Consider the following 15,422-nt stretch of genomic DNA (forward strand, 5'->3'; position numbering starts at 1 on the left):
ATTTGCTTTTCATTTCAAATTACATAAATGTACTGAAAAATGGAAAATTTCATTTATAAATAAATATAAACTATTACTTAATTAAATAACAATATTTAATCTAAATATTTAGTTAGCTTTAGTTTTCACAAATTTCAATACATTGTTTCTTTCGTTTACAAATTTTTTTTTTAATTAAATTTGTTTTGTTCATAAAAAGAGTAAATTGAAACGTATATAATTTACATTGATTGCAAATAAATCTTATTTTGATTAGGTAAGACTTTAATTATTTGTAGTATGCTTTGGATTTGCGTATTTAGGTTAGCATTTTCGCTTTGTCACCTTGACAGTTCCACGCAAAGAATGCTGCCGTTTACCAAAAACTATTTATGAGCAATTTATCCTTTTTATTATTAGTAAGTATACAAAGACGAACATAAATTAATCATTGAAATTAATGCGTTTCCTTGATTGCAGATCAGTTTACTAGTTTTTATGAGATGCACGTATAGTCTAGGAAGAAGGACGTGTCGCAGCGAGGTTAGCCTCAAAGATGAGAAGGCTATACGCAAGTTCCTTTGCTACGAGTACGAGAAGAACGCGACGGAGATGTGCACCAAAGCTGTAACGGCGGAATGGAATCATTTAGTAGACATCAAGGATCCACAGAAAGCACTAATTTCGGTAAGAAGAAACGAACTTCCTGAAGGAAAAAAAAAACAACCCCTCACCCTTTTCAACGACGCAGGTGGAATTGATAAAAAAACTTTTTTAATTCAACGTAAATATCGCAAAAGCTCCTGTCTATAGAAAAGAGAGAAAAAAACATATTTTTAATACTTTTTTTTCTCTCTTCCTTTCGCTGCGAGCAAATTGGTTTCGGATACGGAGATTGTTATTAAATCTCTCTTAGGCAGAAAGAGCCTCGCTTATAATTTATAAAGTTTGTAATGGGTCCACGGCTTTACTTCGCCAACTGGCTTATTTACATCTCGAAGAGAGCGAAAAAAAAGCTCTGTTATTAATTTTATTAAAAACAAGTCGATTCGACTTTTCCAATTTTTTCTTTTCATTTTCTTATTCCTTCATTATTTCCTTTTTTTTATATATAAATATATTTCAGTTAATAATTTTTCATCTCGGAAATACATTTCTTCGTCATCAAAGGGAAAAATATCAATTTTATTACCTAGTTTCCACGTTACAAAGACATATCGCGCGCTGTTAAAGTTATGAATTGAGCGTTTCGCAAATTGAATTGCTTTAAGGAGAATCGTAAAAAAAAAGTCCTTTTTCTTTTTTTTGTGTGCTTTCGTCCTTTAATTAAAATCATAGCCTAATGCACGAGATTATGTTAAGTTTTTTATTATGGACATCGTAAATATTCGATAAATCCTGATTGAACGCGATTCTGGGGTCGTCGAAATGGGGCGCAACAAACAAAGCGGTGCTCGTAAAAGAACGTTTTTATGATTCACACTGCTTACATTCTTTAAGATCAACGCCACCATCGAGAGCGCTAAACTGGATAAGGATTATTGGAAGCATTTCTTCAAGGACATCGACGTGAATTCGTTGGAATGCTCCAGTCTTCAGCGGCAGATCAAGCTGTTGTCCATCTTAGGAGTGGCAGCGCTTGGAGATAAGAAATTAAAAGAGGTATTAGATGTTGTTAAACTTTGATCTTTTATAGTTGCTTAATTTGATTGATTAAGAAAAGGGTGTTTCACCTAATTGGGTTTAAATTTGATTGGGTTTTAATCAATCCTTGTGTGACCTTCGTTTGGGTCGATCTTCAATTAGGCATCATGCATATTGATGGAAGTAGAGTTGCGTACTGACGCGAACGTTTTGTATATTGATTCGGTTTAAATTTAGACCAGGAATTAAAAAAAATTTCAGCTGACAGGTGTAATTGACGCGATGACCCAGATCTACGGGACGGCCCGCGTCTGTCCTTACCAGAAGCCGCACTGCGATCTGAAAACGGAAGGACTACAATTGGATCCAGGTATATTTTGGTATATCTTTATTTGTTTCATTGTTGCGTTTTTCTTTTAGATTTGGAGCGAATAATGGCGACTAGTCGAGACTACGATGAGCTGTTGTACATTTGGCTGTCGTGGCGTGAAGCAACTGGTGCAAAAATAAAGCGCTTATACGAGTTTTACGTCGTCCTTTCGAACGATGCAGCCACGGCGAATAGTAAGGACTTCCAATTTACTCCATCTTTCACCGGATGCAATTTCTCCTTTTTCTCTCTCTATCTCTCTATCTCAGATTTCACGGACATGGGACAAATGTGGAGGAACGAGTACGAGTATCCGGCGATGGAGAGCGATCTGGATCGTTTGTGGAAGGAAGTGAGTCCTTTGTACGAGGAATTGCACCGCTACGTCCTGAATAGATTGAGACACGTCTACGGGAAGGACATGCCGCAGGATGACGACGATCTTATCCCTGCCCACGTCTTAGGTAAATTCGTCATTAATCACCGCCGTTCTAATCTGACCTTTTTTTTTGTCTGTCTGTTGTTTTTCCACTTAGGTAACATGTGGGGACAAACGTGGACAAATGTTAGGTCTCTGGTGAGGCCGTATCCGCGCGCGGACGACATCGATGTCACGGAGGCCTTGAAAAAACACAAGTATACTCCGCACAAGATGTTCGAAGTGGCCAACGAGTTTTACACATCCTTGGGATTAGCTTCAATGACAATGTCTTATGATACTAATACTGGAGCCGTCGTAGAAAGACCACATAATAGAGAAATACTTTGTCACGCTTCAGCATGGGATTTTTGCAACGGTAAAGACTTTCGGTAAGAAAACTACAGCTTTAAAGAATCCTTTTTTAATTTTTTGTTCTTTATATTTCTATACCATTTTTTTTTTAATTTCTCAAGAAATATTTAATGAAAGGAATAAGTTTCATTGTAGAGACAAAGCATCTTTAAGTATTTCTATAATAAAAGGGCAAAAATTATTAGGAAATACGACAAATAATTACATTATTTTTATTGATGTACTTAAGGTTCTATGAGTATTTTGGTAGAATCAGAGATGCGGGAGAATTGTATTATCTTCGTAGTCTATATTGATGTTAATTTGATGGCATAAAATTATCGGCGATAGCACTTGGCTCGGAGCGTGGTAGCCGTTGTCTGAACATTAATGTCCAGACCGGTGTGAGGTGTCCCTCCATTCCGGATTCGAATTCGGATTGCAGAGAGGCCAGGCGGAGCTGAAATTAATTTGACCCAATTCAGCTCATTAAACTTAAAGTGACACCATGCAATAATAATTAATTCGTTTCGGGTGAATTTGCATTGCGCGAAGGCTTTATAAATTATTCACTCCCGCTTCTTCGTCTTCGATGCTTTTCTTCTATTCAGTTCCATTTTTATTTATTTTTTTAGTTGTTGGATATTTACATAAAAAAGGCCTTCCATGGCAGACAGTTGAATACATTTAATAAATGGTGAATTCCGAATGAAGCCCGCATTAAGCGATTAATTCGTTGCGGTAATTTATTTTTTTTTGTTGCAGTATAAAAATGTGCGCGGAGGTGAACCATCAGAACTTCATAACGATCCACCACGAGATGGGGCATATACAGTATTACATCCAGTACAGCCATCTGCCGATTACTTTCCGATCCGGCGCTAATCCGGGTAGAAACTCGTTTCTCGGGGATTTAAGAGGGGAGGGCTTTATATTATGGTTAATTTGATTATTTCAAAGGGTTCCACGAGGCGATTGGTGATACCATTGCTCTGTCCGCGTCCACCCCTCACCATTTAAAGGCCATAGGGCTGATCCAGAACGTGACGGAGACAAAGGAGTCGACTATTAATGCCCTAATGGACATGGCTCTGGAGCGCATCGCCTTCCTGCCCTTCGGTCTGATCGTTGATAAGTGGCGATGGGATGTGTTCGCGAATAGGGTTGATCCCGACCAGTGGAACGCTCATTATTGGAATTACAGGTGACACCATAACCACCTAAGCTTTCTCCATCATTAATTTCATTATTCAGAGAGAAATACCAGAAGCTGAAGTCGCCGATGCCGAGGACGCAGGAGGACTTCGACATCGGCTCCAAATACCATATACCAGGCGACTCGCAGTACATGTCGTTGGTATTTCTCGGTCTCTAGTGCTTCCACCTAATATCTAGCGCAACTATTTCAGCTACTTCTTCGCCCACATCCTGGAATTCCAGCTGCATAAAGCCCTGTGCAAGTTCTCCAACAACTATGACAAACACCTAATGCCGCTCCACAAGTGCGACATCTACAAATCCAAAGCAGCCGGTGACAGGCTAAAGTGACCAAATCCTAGACATCTCCAATTCTCATCATCTCTAATTATTTCTTCTTCTAGACAAGGCCTGAAGCTTGGATCCAGCAAGAACTGGAAGTACGTGCTTCAGACCATCACCGGAGAGAAAGAGTTGTCCGGGGAGCCGTTGCTCGAGTACTTCCAACCTCTTTACGATTGGCTCGTGCAGGAGAACGATAGGGTCGATTTATTATACGAATAATGCATTGCACGGTATGGATTAAGGGCGGACGCCTTCGGCTTTGGCTTCCTGTTTTAATTGAAACCGGAGGAATTTGCCGAAGGAATTGCCGCTTCTGCTGATGCTGCTCACTTTGGAACGATTTTAAATTGAGTATCAGCGGACGGAGTGTTGTTTTAAATTCGGAACGTTTTAAAAAGCGGAAGCGGCGTTGTTTTAACAAGCTCTCCACTCCCTTCCTAATAATAACATCCTCCTGCTTCGCTCCTTTTCCCCATTTTAATTCTAAATACGAAAAGCGCCCCGAAAACCTATAATTGCCAGGTAGATATTCGTATTTTGATTGTATATATTTCCTACTGTAATTAATATTCAAATAATTGAGATAAAAAAGATACTTCAGTAATTTACCAATTCTTTTAATTATTATTAACAAGTTTACATTCTTCAACTAAAAAGTGGATTCCTGAAAATTTGTTTTTGTTTAATATTAAAAATTAATTAAAAAAATGTAATATGTAGGAGTATATAAGTGTCTAACAGGAATAGTTTGAACTTAATTAATTGTGAATAATCCGTAAATCCAATATATTTTAATAAAGCCGGGATTAACCCGAGCGAATTTATAGTTTGGCAGCCGTCGCTGGAGCGGGTCGGGTGGCGGCGGCGGCAGCAGCAGCAATTTAACGGTCGGATAATAAAAATATCATTATATCGATATACACCCGCAGATGCACGAGGCCAAAATTTCCGCGCGACTCCGAAATTAGATTCGAACGTTCTGGTAATTGTTTCGGGATACGCGAGGGCCATTTAGCCGCCACCGCCGCTGCTGCCGCCACGAAAATTATTTATCGCGGGATTTCGAAACTGCATTAACGCTAAATTAAATTATTATGACATCTATTTCCAAACACAACATGTTTTCGCCATTACGTGTCACACGCCAACTGTATTATTTCTATATTCGCGAATCATGGATGAAATCAACTCTTTCTTGTTTTCCATTCGTTTTATTCATTTTATATTTTCAAAATATTTAACACATTGTTACCTGAATATAGTTAAAATTGAAAAAAATAACATTTTTCTTTGGATTTCTTCTAAAATACATTAACATTAAGTTTCCTATAAGTTTCTAGTAAATTTCAGCATTGAAACAATTATGCGGTATTTTTTGGTAAAATCAGGCAATTTTAAGCATGAAAGGAAGACGAAAAGTGATGGTATTGCGAAGAAGATGTGTAGATGAGCGACGTTCTGGGGGTTCCCTTCCTATAAAAGCCGTCGCAAATCGAATCGGCCCATGAACCCATATTTACAATGAGGTAACTATAGGGTTTAGTTCTATATAAGCGTTATTTCAGAGCGGCGTTATTGTGAATCGGCGTAAATCGAACGGCGCAAAACTACGTTTACCTGTATTTGATAAATAATTAAATTATTAACCTATAAGTACAACAGATGGGTCAGAGTGACCCCCACCTGATATTTCTTGTCAATCGCATTCTACTGTAATTTACTTGCTCAAAAAACTTGTTCTAATTATTTTAAGCAATAAAATCGGTTTTAAGTGATGCTAAATTCATCAAATTATAAGAATGAATCGGGTCATTTTGACCCATAAGAAGTACTTGTGTTTCGCCAACGCGACGAAAATTATTTATCGCGGGATTTCGAATCTGCATTAACGCTAAATTAAATTATTATGACATCTATTTCCAAACACAACATGTTTTCGCCATTACGTGTCACACGCCAACTGTATTATTTCTATATTCGCGAATCATGGATGATATCAACCCTTTCTTGTTTTCCATTCGTTTTATTCATTTTATATTTTCAAAATTTTTAACCTGAATATTGTTAAAATTGAAAAAAAATAACATTTCTTCTAAAATACATTAAAATTAAGTTGCCTAAAAGTTTTTAGTAAATTTCAGCAATGAAACAATTATGCGGTGTTTTTTTGGTAAAGTCAGGCAACTTTAAGTATGAAAGGAAGACGAGAAGTGCTTGTATTGCGAAGAAGACGATAGAACACACGTTCTTCGGATGCTGTAGGTGGGCGACGTTCCGGGGGTTCCGTTCCTATAAAAGCCGTCGCAAATCGAATCGGCGTAAAATGAACCCATATTTACAGTGAGGTAACTATAGGGTTTAGTTCTATATAAGTGTTAAAATCAGCAATTAATAAAATTGAAAAAAATAACATATTTCTTTTAAAATACATTAACATTAAGTTTCCTATAAGTTTTTAGTAAATTTCAGCAATGAAACAATTATGCGGTATTTTTTTTGGTAAAGTCAGGCAATATTAAGCATGAAAGGAAGACGAAAAGTGCTGGTATTGCGAAGAAGACGATAGAACACACGTTCTTTGGATGCTGTGGATGGGCGATGATGAAGCACGAGACGGAATCAAATCTCGGAGAAGTGTTGGGATCGGAGACGTTCGTTGGTGAGATGCTGAAGAGCAAAGAAATCATCACAAAATACGTAGCTCTCTATGAAGGAAAATGATATTTTTGTTACAACATACAAAAATTACCTATACAGAAGTGACAAGTATTACTTGCACGTAGGTTTATACTTACTTGGTGATTCCAATTGCAAAACAAATCATTTTGTAAACAATATAAAGATTACATATAAGTACCAAGAAGTATTTAGGTGAGTTTCTCATCTCTTTATAATAATAATAAGTATTATATGTACCGTCAGACGACAAAAGGTTAAGAAAGTATTAAGTAATTCAATAATAATTAATTAAGGATTTTTTTTATAATAACAAGTATTAGTATTTTTAATTTCACAAATTTACTTCAACTTCATTACATAATATTTAGTAAATAACTAAATGTAAATAAATTATGAAATGATAAAAGAGTTACTATTAAACTGTAAATTAACAAAAATCAATAGATTAAATAATGAGAAATAATTTTTCAAGGCATTAACAGATTATTTATATATTGATAAAAAAAAACAATTTAGTATACTTTCCTTATTTTTTTTTCAATTTGCTTTTTGTTTTTTTAATATATAATACAGGTAAACGTCGTTTAACGTTCCTACAAAAGCCGTCGCAAATCGAATCGGCGTAAAATGAACTATTATTTACAGTGAGGGTTTAGTTCTATATAAGTGTAAAATCAGCGTTATTTCAGAGTGGCGTTATTGTGAATCGGCGTGAATCGAACCGGCGCAAAACAACGTTTACCTGTATTTGCTAAATAATTAAAGAAAATAAAATTATTAACCTGTCAGTACTACAGATGGGTCAGAGTGACCCCCACCTGATATTTCTTGTCAATCGCATTCTGCTGTAATTTGCTTGCTCAAAAAACTTGTCCAAATTATTTTAAGCAATAAAATCGGTTTTAAATGATGATAAATTCATTAAATTATAAGAATGAATCTGTGTTTGTTGTAAGAATTCATAGTTTGTTCAATTTTGTTAATATTTTATAATCGGGCCATTTTGACCCATAAGAAGTACTTTTGGTTATTTTATTTGTCCGTAGTTAAAAGATTAATTAGAAATTATAAAACAATAAAATTAGTTTTAAATAACTTTAAATTCATTAAATAATTAATCTGTGTTTGTTATAAATATTAATAATGTATACAATTTACTTAATAGTTAATAACCTATGGGTCATTTTGACCTATATGTAGTGCTTGTTTTTTCATTTATTTGTCCGTAGTAGTTACAAGTTAAATGAAGTTTATAAGAAATTATAAAGCAATAATATTAGTTTTAAATGATGTTAAGTTCATTAAATAATAATAATTAATTTGTCTTTGTTAATAATATTAATAATATGTTCAATTTTCTTAATAGTTATTGATTTATAGGTCATTTTGACCCATTAAATAACAATAATTAATCTGTCTTTGGTCATAATATTAATAATCTGTTCAATTTTCTTAATAGTTAATGACTTCTGGGTCATTTTGACCCTTATGTAGTTTTTCTGTGCTTGTTTTTCATTTATTTGTCCGTTAAAAAAAGTTAATTAGAAATTATAAAAAAATACGAGTATAAATTGAAAAATATTTTATTATGTAATTAATTAAATGATAAAAGATTAACTGAAATATTTAATTATCAATAAATAAAAAAAAAAACAAGAGTATTTGATAATAATATTTCAATGGAAATAATTAATCGCGCACACATATTTTTCAATCCGTCCATTAAATTTCAGCGCGAACAATTGTTAAATATGCAATAATGCGTTCGCTGCATGCAATTAAATATATAATTTGATATTTAATTCGTTACGAATTATTTCAATCGCGATTCGCGCAACGTGAAATAATATTGATTTGCAAAATATCATTTATATAAAATGGTGTTGCTTCATTAAAGCTCGAATCCGCAGCAATAAAAAAAACAAAACAAAACTATACAAATTACATAACAAAAATTACAACAAAAACAACAAAAAATAAATAAATTTCAGCAGTCGAATAATATAAAGTGCGATTTTATTAAATTTTAATAATTATCGTGCACGGATCAAAGCCGACTGTATTTACAAAATTCGATCAATTCCGTTTTAATTATATTGTTTTAAAACCGTATTACATTTCGGCACGTCCAACGTTTCGTATGAAACAATACCAGAAAATGCGGAAACCGTGGTTTGTTATTAGTAGTAACTAACGATGATAAATTGTGAATAATGTCGATGCAATTTTTTGTTTGTTATTTCATTTCGATGCGTATTGCGGTTTGCATTGATATTCAATATTTTTGTGTGTTTTTTCGATTAAGCTGAATTATTACATGCTGTTTTTATAACTAATTTTTGTAATGGAAATCGATATTTGTTTTTTTTTTTTTAATTTTTTGAACACATTTTGTAGACAAATTTGATAATGTAACGACTTCACGTTATATTTAATTACTCAATAATTACATACACTAATTAGATGATCAATAATTTAAATTAAAGACAAAATTATTTACTTTGAAATAAGTTTACTTGTAGATTAATATTATTTAAAAATCTCAGAAAATAAATTATTAAAATTTGAGTATTAAAATTCTAATACCTTTTTTTATAATTTCAATATAAATATTACATATTCAATAATTCTTCAATTACACTTCTCATAATACACAAATCAGTAAGTAATAATTAGTAACAATTGAGATTTAACAATTCATTTCAATTCATAATAAATAATGTTAATGAGACAAAGTTTTTTTTTTAATTTTCACGTTTTACATAATTACTCAATAATTACAATTGGGTCATCAAATATTTTAATTAAAGAGAAATTTATGACCTTTCCAATGAGCATATTATTAGTTTTGTGGAATTTGTTGTTTTTCTTTAAAAAGCTTTCCGAATTTTCCCAATTTTTCTAAAAAAAATAATAATCTTATAGATTTATTTTAAAACTGATGTGATTACTTAAAAAAAAGTCTTTTATAACGATTTTTATAAATTCTTGGAAATATTTTTAATAAGAAACAAAAAATTAAAAAGAAAATTATGTTGCCAAAAAAGCACAACAGTTTTATTTCTCATGTAAAGACTACGAATTTTAATTAGATAATTTAATTTGCAGATTAAAGACAAAACAATGACCTTTACAATAAGCTTATTATTAATTTTGACGAATTTGTAGATTTTCTGTAATAAGCTTTCAAATTTGACCTCTAAATTTTTCTAATTATTAAAAAAAAATAAAAGTATCAATCTACTTTAATTTTATTGTTTATGTAAAGATAATGAATTCTAATTAGATCATTAAATTTGCAAATTAAAGATGAAACTATGCCCTTTTCAATGAGTCTATTGTTATTATTGTCGAATTTGTAGTTTTTCTGTAATAAGCTTTCAAATTTGACCTCTAAATTTTCTCAATTATTAAAAAAAAATTAACAATCTACTTTAGCTGTTTACGTAAAGACCACAAATTTTAATTAGATCATTTAATTTGCAAATTAAACATAAAACTATGCCCTTTTCAATGAGTCTATTGTTATTTTTGTCGAATTTGTAGTTTTTCTGTAATAAGTTTTCAAATTTAACTCTAAATTTTCCTAATTGTTTAAAAAAACATAAAATTAATAATCTACTTTAGTTGTATTGTTTATGTAAAGACCACGAATTTTAATTAGATCATTAAATTTTCGAATTAAAGAAGAAACTATGAGCTTTTCAATGAGCCTATTATTAATTTTGTCGATTTTGTAGTTTTTCTGTAATAAGCTTTCAAATTTTACCTCTAAATTTTCCTAATTGTTTAAAAAAACATAAAATTAACAATCTACTTTAGTTGTATTGATTATGTAAAGACTACGAATTTTAATTAGATCATTAAATTTGCGAATTAAAGAAGAAACTATCACCTTTTCAATAAGCCTATTATTAATTTTGTCGTATTTGTAGTTTTTCTGTAATAAGCTTTCAAATTTTACCTCTAAATTTTCCCAATTATTAAAAAAAATCATAAAATTAACAATCCACTTTAGTTGTTTATGTAAAGACCACGAATTTTAAACTATGCCCTTTTCTATTGTTATTTTTGTCGAATTTTTAATTTTTCTGTAATAAGGTTTCAAATTTCACCTCTAAATTTTCCTAATTATTAAAAAAAAAAACATAAAACTAACAATCTAGTTTAGTTTTATTTTTTATGTAATGACGACCAATTTTAATTAGATCATTACATTTGCAAATTAAAGATGAAACTATAATCTTTTTAATGAGCCTATTGTTAATTTTCTCGAGTCTGTAGTTTTTCTGTAACTAGCTTTCAAATTTTACCTCTAAATTTTCCTAATAATTAAAAAAACATAAAATTAACAATCTACTTTAGTTGTTTATGTAAATACCACGAATTTTAATTAAATCATTTAATTTGCAAATAAAAGATGAAACTATGACCTTTTCAATGAGTCTATTGTTAATTTTCTCGAATTTGTAGTTTTTCTATAATAAGCTTTCAAAAGTATGCTTTAAATTTTCTTAATTATTTAAATAAAATTAATTTTACAAAATCACTTGAAATTTAATTACGTTTCTTTTGAAATGACAATTGTTACGTAAATTCTTTAATATGAATTAAAAACTGATATAGCCATGGAGCACAGTACACATCTAAGGGCAATCTACTTCAGGTTTATTGTTCATGTAAAGTGCAAAGCGATGTAGGTAAACATAATAGGAGCGCCTCTTCTGAGGATCTTGCGCCGCTTCTCCCATAAGAGCACTACTCACTTAGCGGTTTAAGGACACGACTCACTTAAAAGGATCGCACTTCGCATCCAGCAGCAAAATGATTCCTCACGCACGAGCAAAGAAATATACTTAAATGTTAAATGCATCAGTAAATTCTACAATTTAATTTTAATAACACTTGCATTTATATTAAAGCAAGCTACAAACTGCAGATTTTCAACAAATTGAAAACAATTAATAATGCATATTTAACATTTAACGTATGTTTTTTTAAATACACAAATTTTAAATGTTGAAAATTGTTTTGGGGATCTATTTTATACAGTCGTTATTATATGGAATAACTAGTTAAAGTATAAAATGTATAGTCAATTAATAGTTTACTTATGTGTACTAGTTCTTATATCAAATTATATGTAAAATAATATATAGATAAAACTAGGTTTTAGAGTTACATAAATGTAATGGGCGACTAATAGCCGGTTCAAATCCTGGTCAAGCCAAGCCCTTTGTGAGCCTTCTCGGTGGTTGCGGCAATAGAGCCCTCGTTTATCACAGATGGAATGAATGAGGTTCATCATGGACCATCAGCCAAGTCGATGGTCAATGATAGTGTTAAGGATTTCAGCAACTAAGTTTTAGAGTTAGATCACTGTTACAAATGTTTAGTTATTCTTCTTGTTACAACCGTTATTATATAGAATAAGTAGCTAAAGTGTAGAATATTTCATACTTTTAACTATGTGTTCTTATACGAAATTAAATATAAAATAGTAACTGGATTAAATTAGGTTTTAGAGAAACATAAATGTTACAAAACTTTAGGAATTCTTCTTTATACCAACTATTATATTGAATAACTAGTTAAAATGAATATAATAATATAATAATTATTTCCTAATTTAACCATGTGTAATAGTTCTTATATTAAATATAAGTATATAGAGTAAATCAGATTTTAGTGATTTTTCTGTATACTTCCATTATTATATGAAATAACTAGTTAAAGTATGAAATATATAATAATATATAGATTAGACTACTGCAGCTATTATATGACATAACTAGTTAACTAATTATAATAGATATTCTATGAAAGATTAGTTATTTTATAGAATAACAGATTATAATGGTTCCATGAATTTTTATATTCTTTTGAAAATAAAAGTAGTTTTAATGCTTTTGCTTTGAAAGCAATTGAATGCATAATAAAAGCTGGAAGAAGCGAATGATAAAAGCTGTACGTTAGTTATTATTTTTTTTTGTTGTAAATGAAAAAATGTGGATGGAAGAAATACGAAATGAATGGGTGGAAAATTAAGGGATGGAGGGAAATTGTGTCGCTAATAAATAATAAATATGCAGATGTCTATGTGTTTGCAGTAAAATGAGTTGACTTGTAACTCTTTTGCAAAAAAAATAAAAGGCATAAAAATGACTGTGGGTTGGAGGAGAAGAGAACAGGAGGAGAGACCTGGAAATGGTTGCAGTGGCTTCCGTTATATAGTGAAGGGAATTATTCAGTCGTGCGTTTTCATACATCCAACAACCCCCAATGTGAATGTGGCTTACACGTATAGAAATGCATGGCATTTTAATTCAAATGAACCGTATAAGGGTGGTGAGTTTGCAGGGGTTGGCGAGGTGGTGTACTTCAGATAATATTTCCGCAGATGGGAAACTGCGGACAAACAGGACGACAAACTACGAAAACTCCCAGAACTGCACGCAAATACGAACGTATTCATGTAGTATTTCGGATGTGGAACGGTGATATTTAATATTAATAATGCACAAACAGTGCGATGTCACAATCCTACTCCAACCCCCCATTGCATTTCGCATATTGCAAGCCTCAGCAAAAGGGGATGAAAATAAAAAAAATATACATATATATATAAATATGTATGTGTATATGTACATACACATACAACCTTTAAAGCTCTCAGCTATGAAGTGAATGAATTCCGGAGCAGTAAAACAAATACCAACAATTTACCGGCTTTTGATGCATGCCCACAGTCGCACTTCGTAACTGTTTCATTCCGAAACAATTAATTTCACGAAATTTATTTGCTTTTCCTGCGTTGCTACTTTAATTAACATTGGCTGGATTGAAAATAAAAGAGACAAATAAATCCTCCTACATACATGCGTTCATTACTTTCTATACTCTGTATTAATATAAAATAAATGAAGCAAAAGTTTTAGTTTTCTATACAAAAAAAAAACATAACAATTAGTCAGAAAAACTACAGTCAACAACATTAAAATTAATAAAATTCATTTATCTAAAATTAATTAATGAAATTTAAAATTTTAATCAATGCAATTATCTAATAATTATTTGCAATTTATTTTGCAATTATCTAATAATATCATAATTTAAATGATTATTCAATAGTTGTCTAACAAAAGTTCGCTAAGTTGGCATTAATTCATTTGTTTCTGAAAAAAACAATAGTAGTTTCTCAATATGTTAAAGTCTAACGGTGTTTCATGTCAAATAAATATGGAAATTATGTAGAGAAATTACAAAAAATATTAAAATAAAATTGTTATTATTTTGTTGTTTTTTTTCGTCAACTTATCGAACTTTTGTTAGACCCCACGTAAATTGTTTCATTTCTTTAAATTTCTTACAATAAATACGTAAGTATGCAAATCAATGTTTCTAATATTTTTCAGATAATAAAAAAAATGTACTAGAAAAGAAATTTGAATAATGTAATCATCAAAAATTTACTTTTGTATTGTAAATTGTATTATGTAATTGTTATATATAATTTTAATATAAATATAACTTGTATAAAATTAACTAAGATTTAATTTCTCATCAATATTAATACAAAATTCACTTATGTAGAATTACTCCAAAATGAAAATCATTGCTTACTTTCAATCAACTCACATTTTTATTGGAAAAAAGTTACAGTTTACAATAGTATTTTGAAATTTTCTAATAATATCATAATTTAAATGAAATTAAATATTCAATAGATACGACACTTATTTCTTGTCTAACAAAAGTTCGCAAAGTTGGCATTAATTCATTTGTTTCTGAAAAACAAAAGTTGTTTCTCAATTTTTAAAGTCTAACGATATTTCATGTCAAATAAAAATGGAAATTATGTAGAGAAATGATGAAAATTAGAAATATTAAAATAAAATTGTTATTATTTTGTTTTTTTTTCAGCCAACTTAGCGAACTTTTGTTAGATTCCACGTAAATTGTTTCAAATTTCTTACCATAAATACGTAAGTATTCAAATCAATGTTTCTAATATTCTTAAGATAATAAAAAAATCTACCAGAAAAGAAATTAGAAAACTGTAAACATTAACTCTTGCATTATAAATTGTATTATGTAATTGCTATATATCACTTTAATCTATATAAGAAAGTAATACATAATTAACAACATTTCTTGTACATATTCATGGCAAAAAAAATAACAATATGTACAAGAAAATACAAATAATTTCATTTAAAAAGTGTTAAATAAAGAGCACATGCATTATGCAATTAAAAAAATAGTATTATGTTTTCTTTTAATGAGAAAATTAATGAAGATTAGGAGAAAATTATTGGATTTTTACAATAAAGTAATTTATATAAAAAAAACAAAACTTCTATAATAATTATTTATTTAGAGATTTAATAAAATTAATTAATAAAAACAACTAAAAAAAATAAATTATATTACGGT

The 15,422-nt window shown here is 30.5% G+C and overlaps 2 protein-coding genes across 2 annotated transcripts; both read left to right on the top strand.

Moving 5' to 3' along the window:
• Positions 1 to 477: 477 nt before the first annotated feature.
• On the top strand, positions 478 to 2,746 carry LOC108564313 (angiotensin-converting enzyme-like). Its single transcript, XM_017923313.1, has 7 exons — positions 478 to 666; positions 1,480 to 1,641; positions 1,885 to 1,993; positions 2,044 to 2,187; positions 2,263 to 2,457; positions 2,530 to 2,665; positions 2,734 to 2,746. Exons 1-7 carry the CDS (start codon positions 478 to 480, stop codon positions 2,744 to 2,746), a joined length of 948 nt encoding a protein of 315 aa, XP_017778802.1.
• Positions 2,747 to 3,844: 1,098 nt separating this feature from the next.
• Positions 3,845 to 7,028, top strand: LOC108564314 (angiotensin-converting enzyme-related protein-like). The gene is made up of 5 exons (XM_017923314.1): positions 3,845 to 3,969; positions 4,020 to 4,118; positions 4,175 to 4,309; positions 4,367 to 4,505; positions 6,813 to 7,028. The coding sequence occupies exons 1-5, from the start codon at positions 3,845 to 3,847 to the stop codon at positions 7,026 to 7,028; spliced, it is 714 nt and encodes a 237-aa protein (XP_017778803.1).
• Positions 7,029 to 15,422: the final 8,394 nt, after the last annotated feature.

The sequence above is a fragment of the Nicrophorus vespilloides genome, unplaced genomic scaffold (assembly GCF_001412225.1).
Source record: "Nicrophorus vespilloides isolate i.1.1-1 unplaced genomic scaffold, Nicve_v1.0, whole genome shotgun sequence".
Lineage (NCBI taxonomy): Eukaryota > Metazoa > Arthropoda > Insecta > Coleoptera > Silphidae > Nicrophorus > Nicrophorus vespilloides.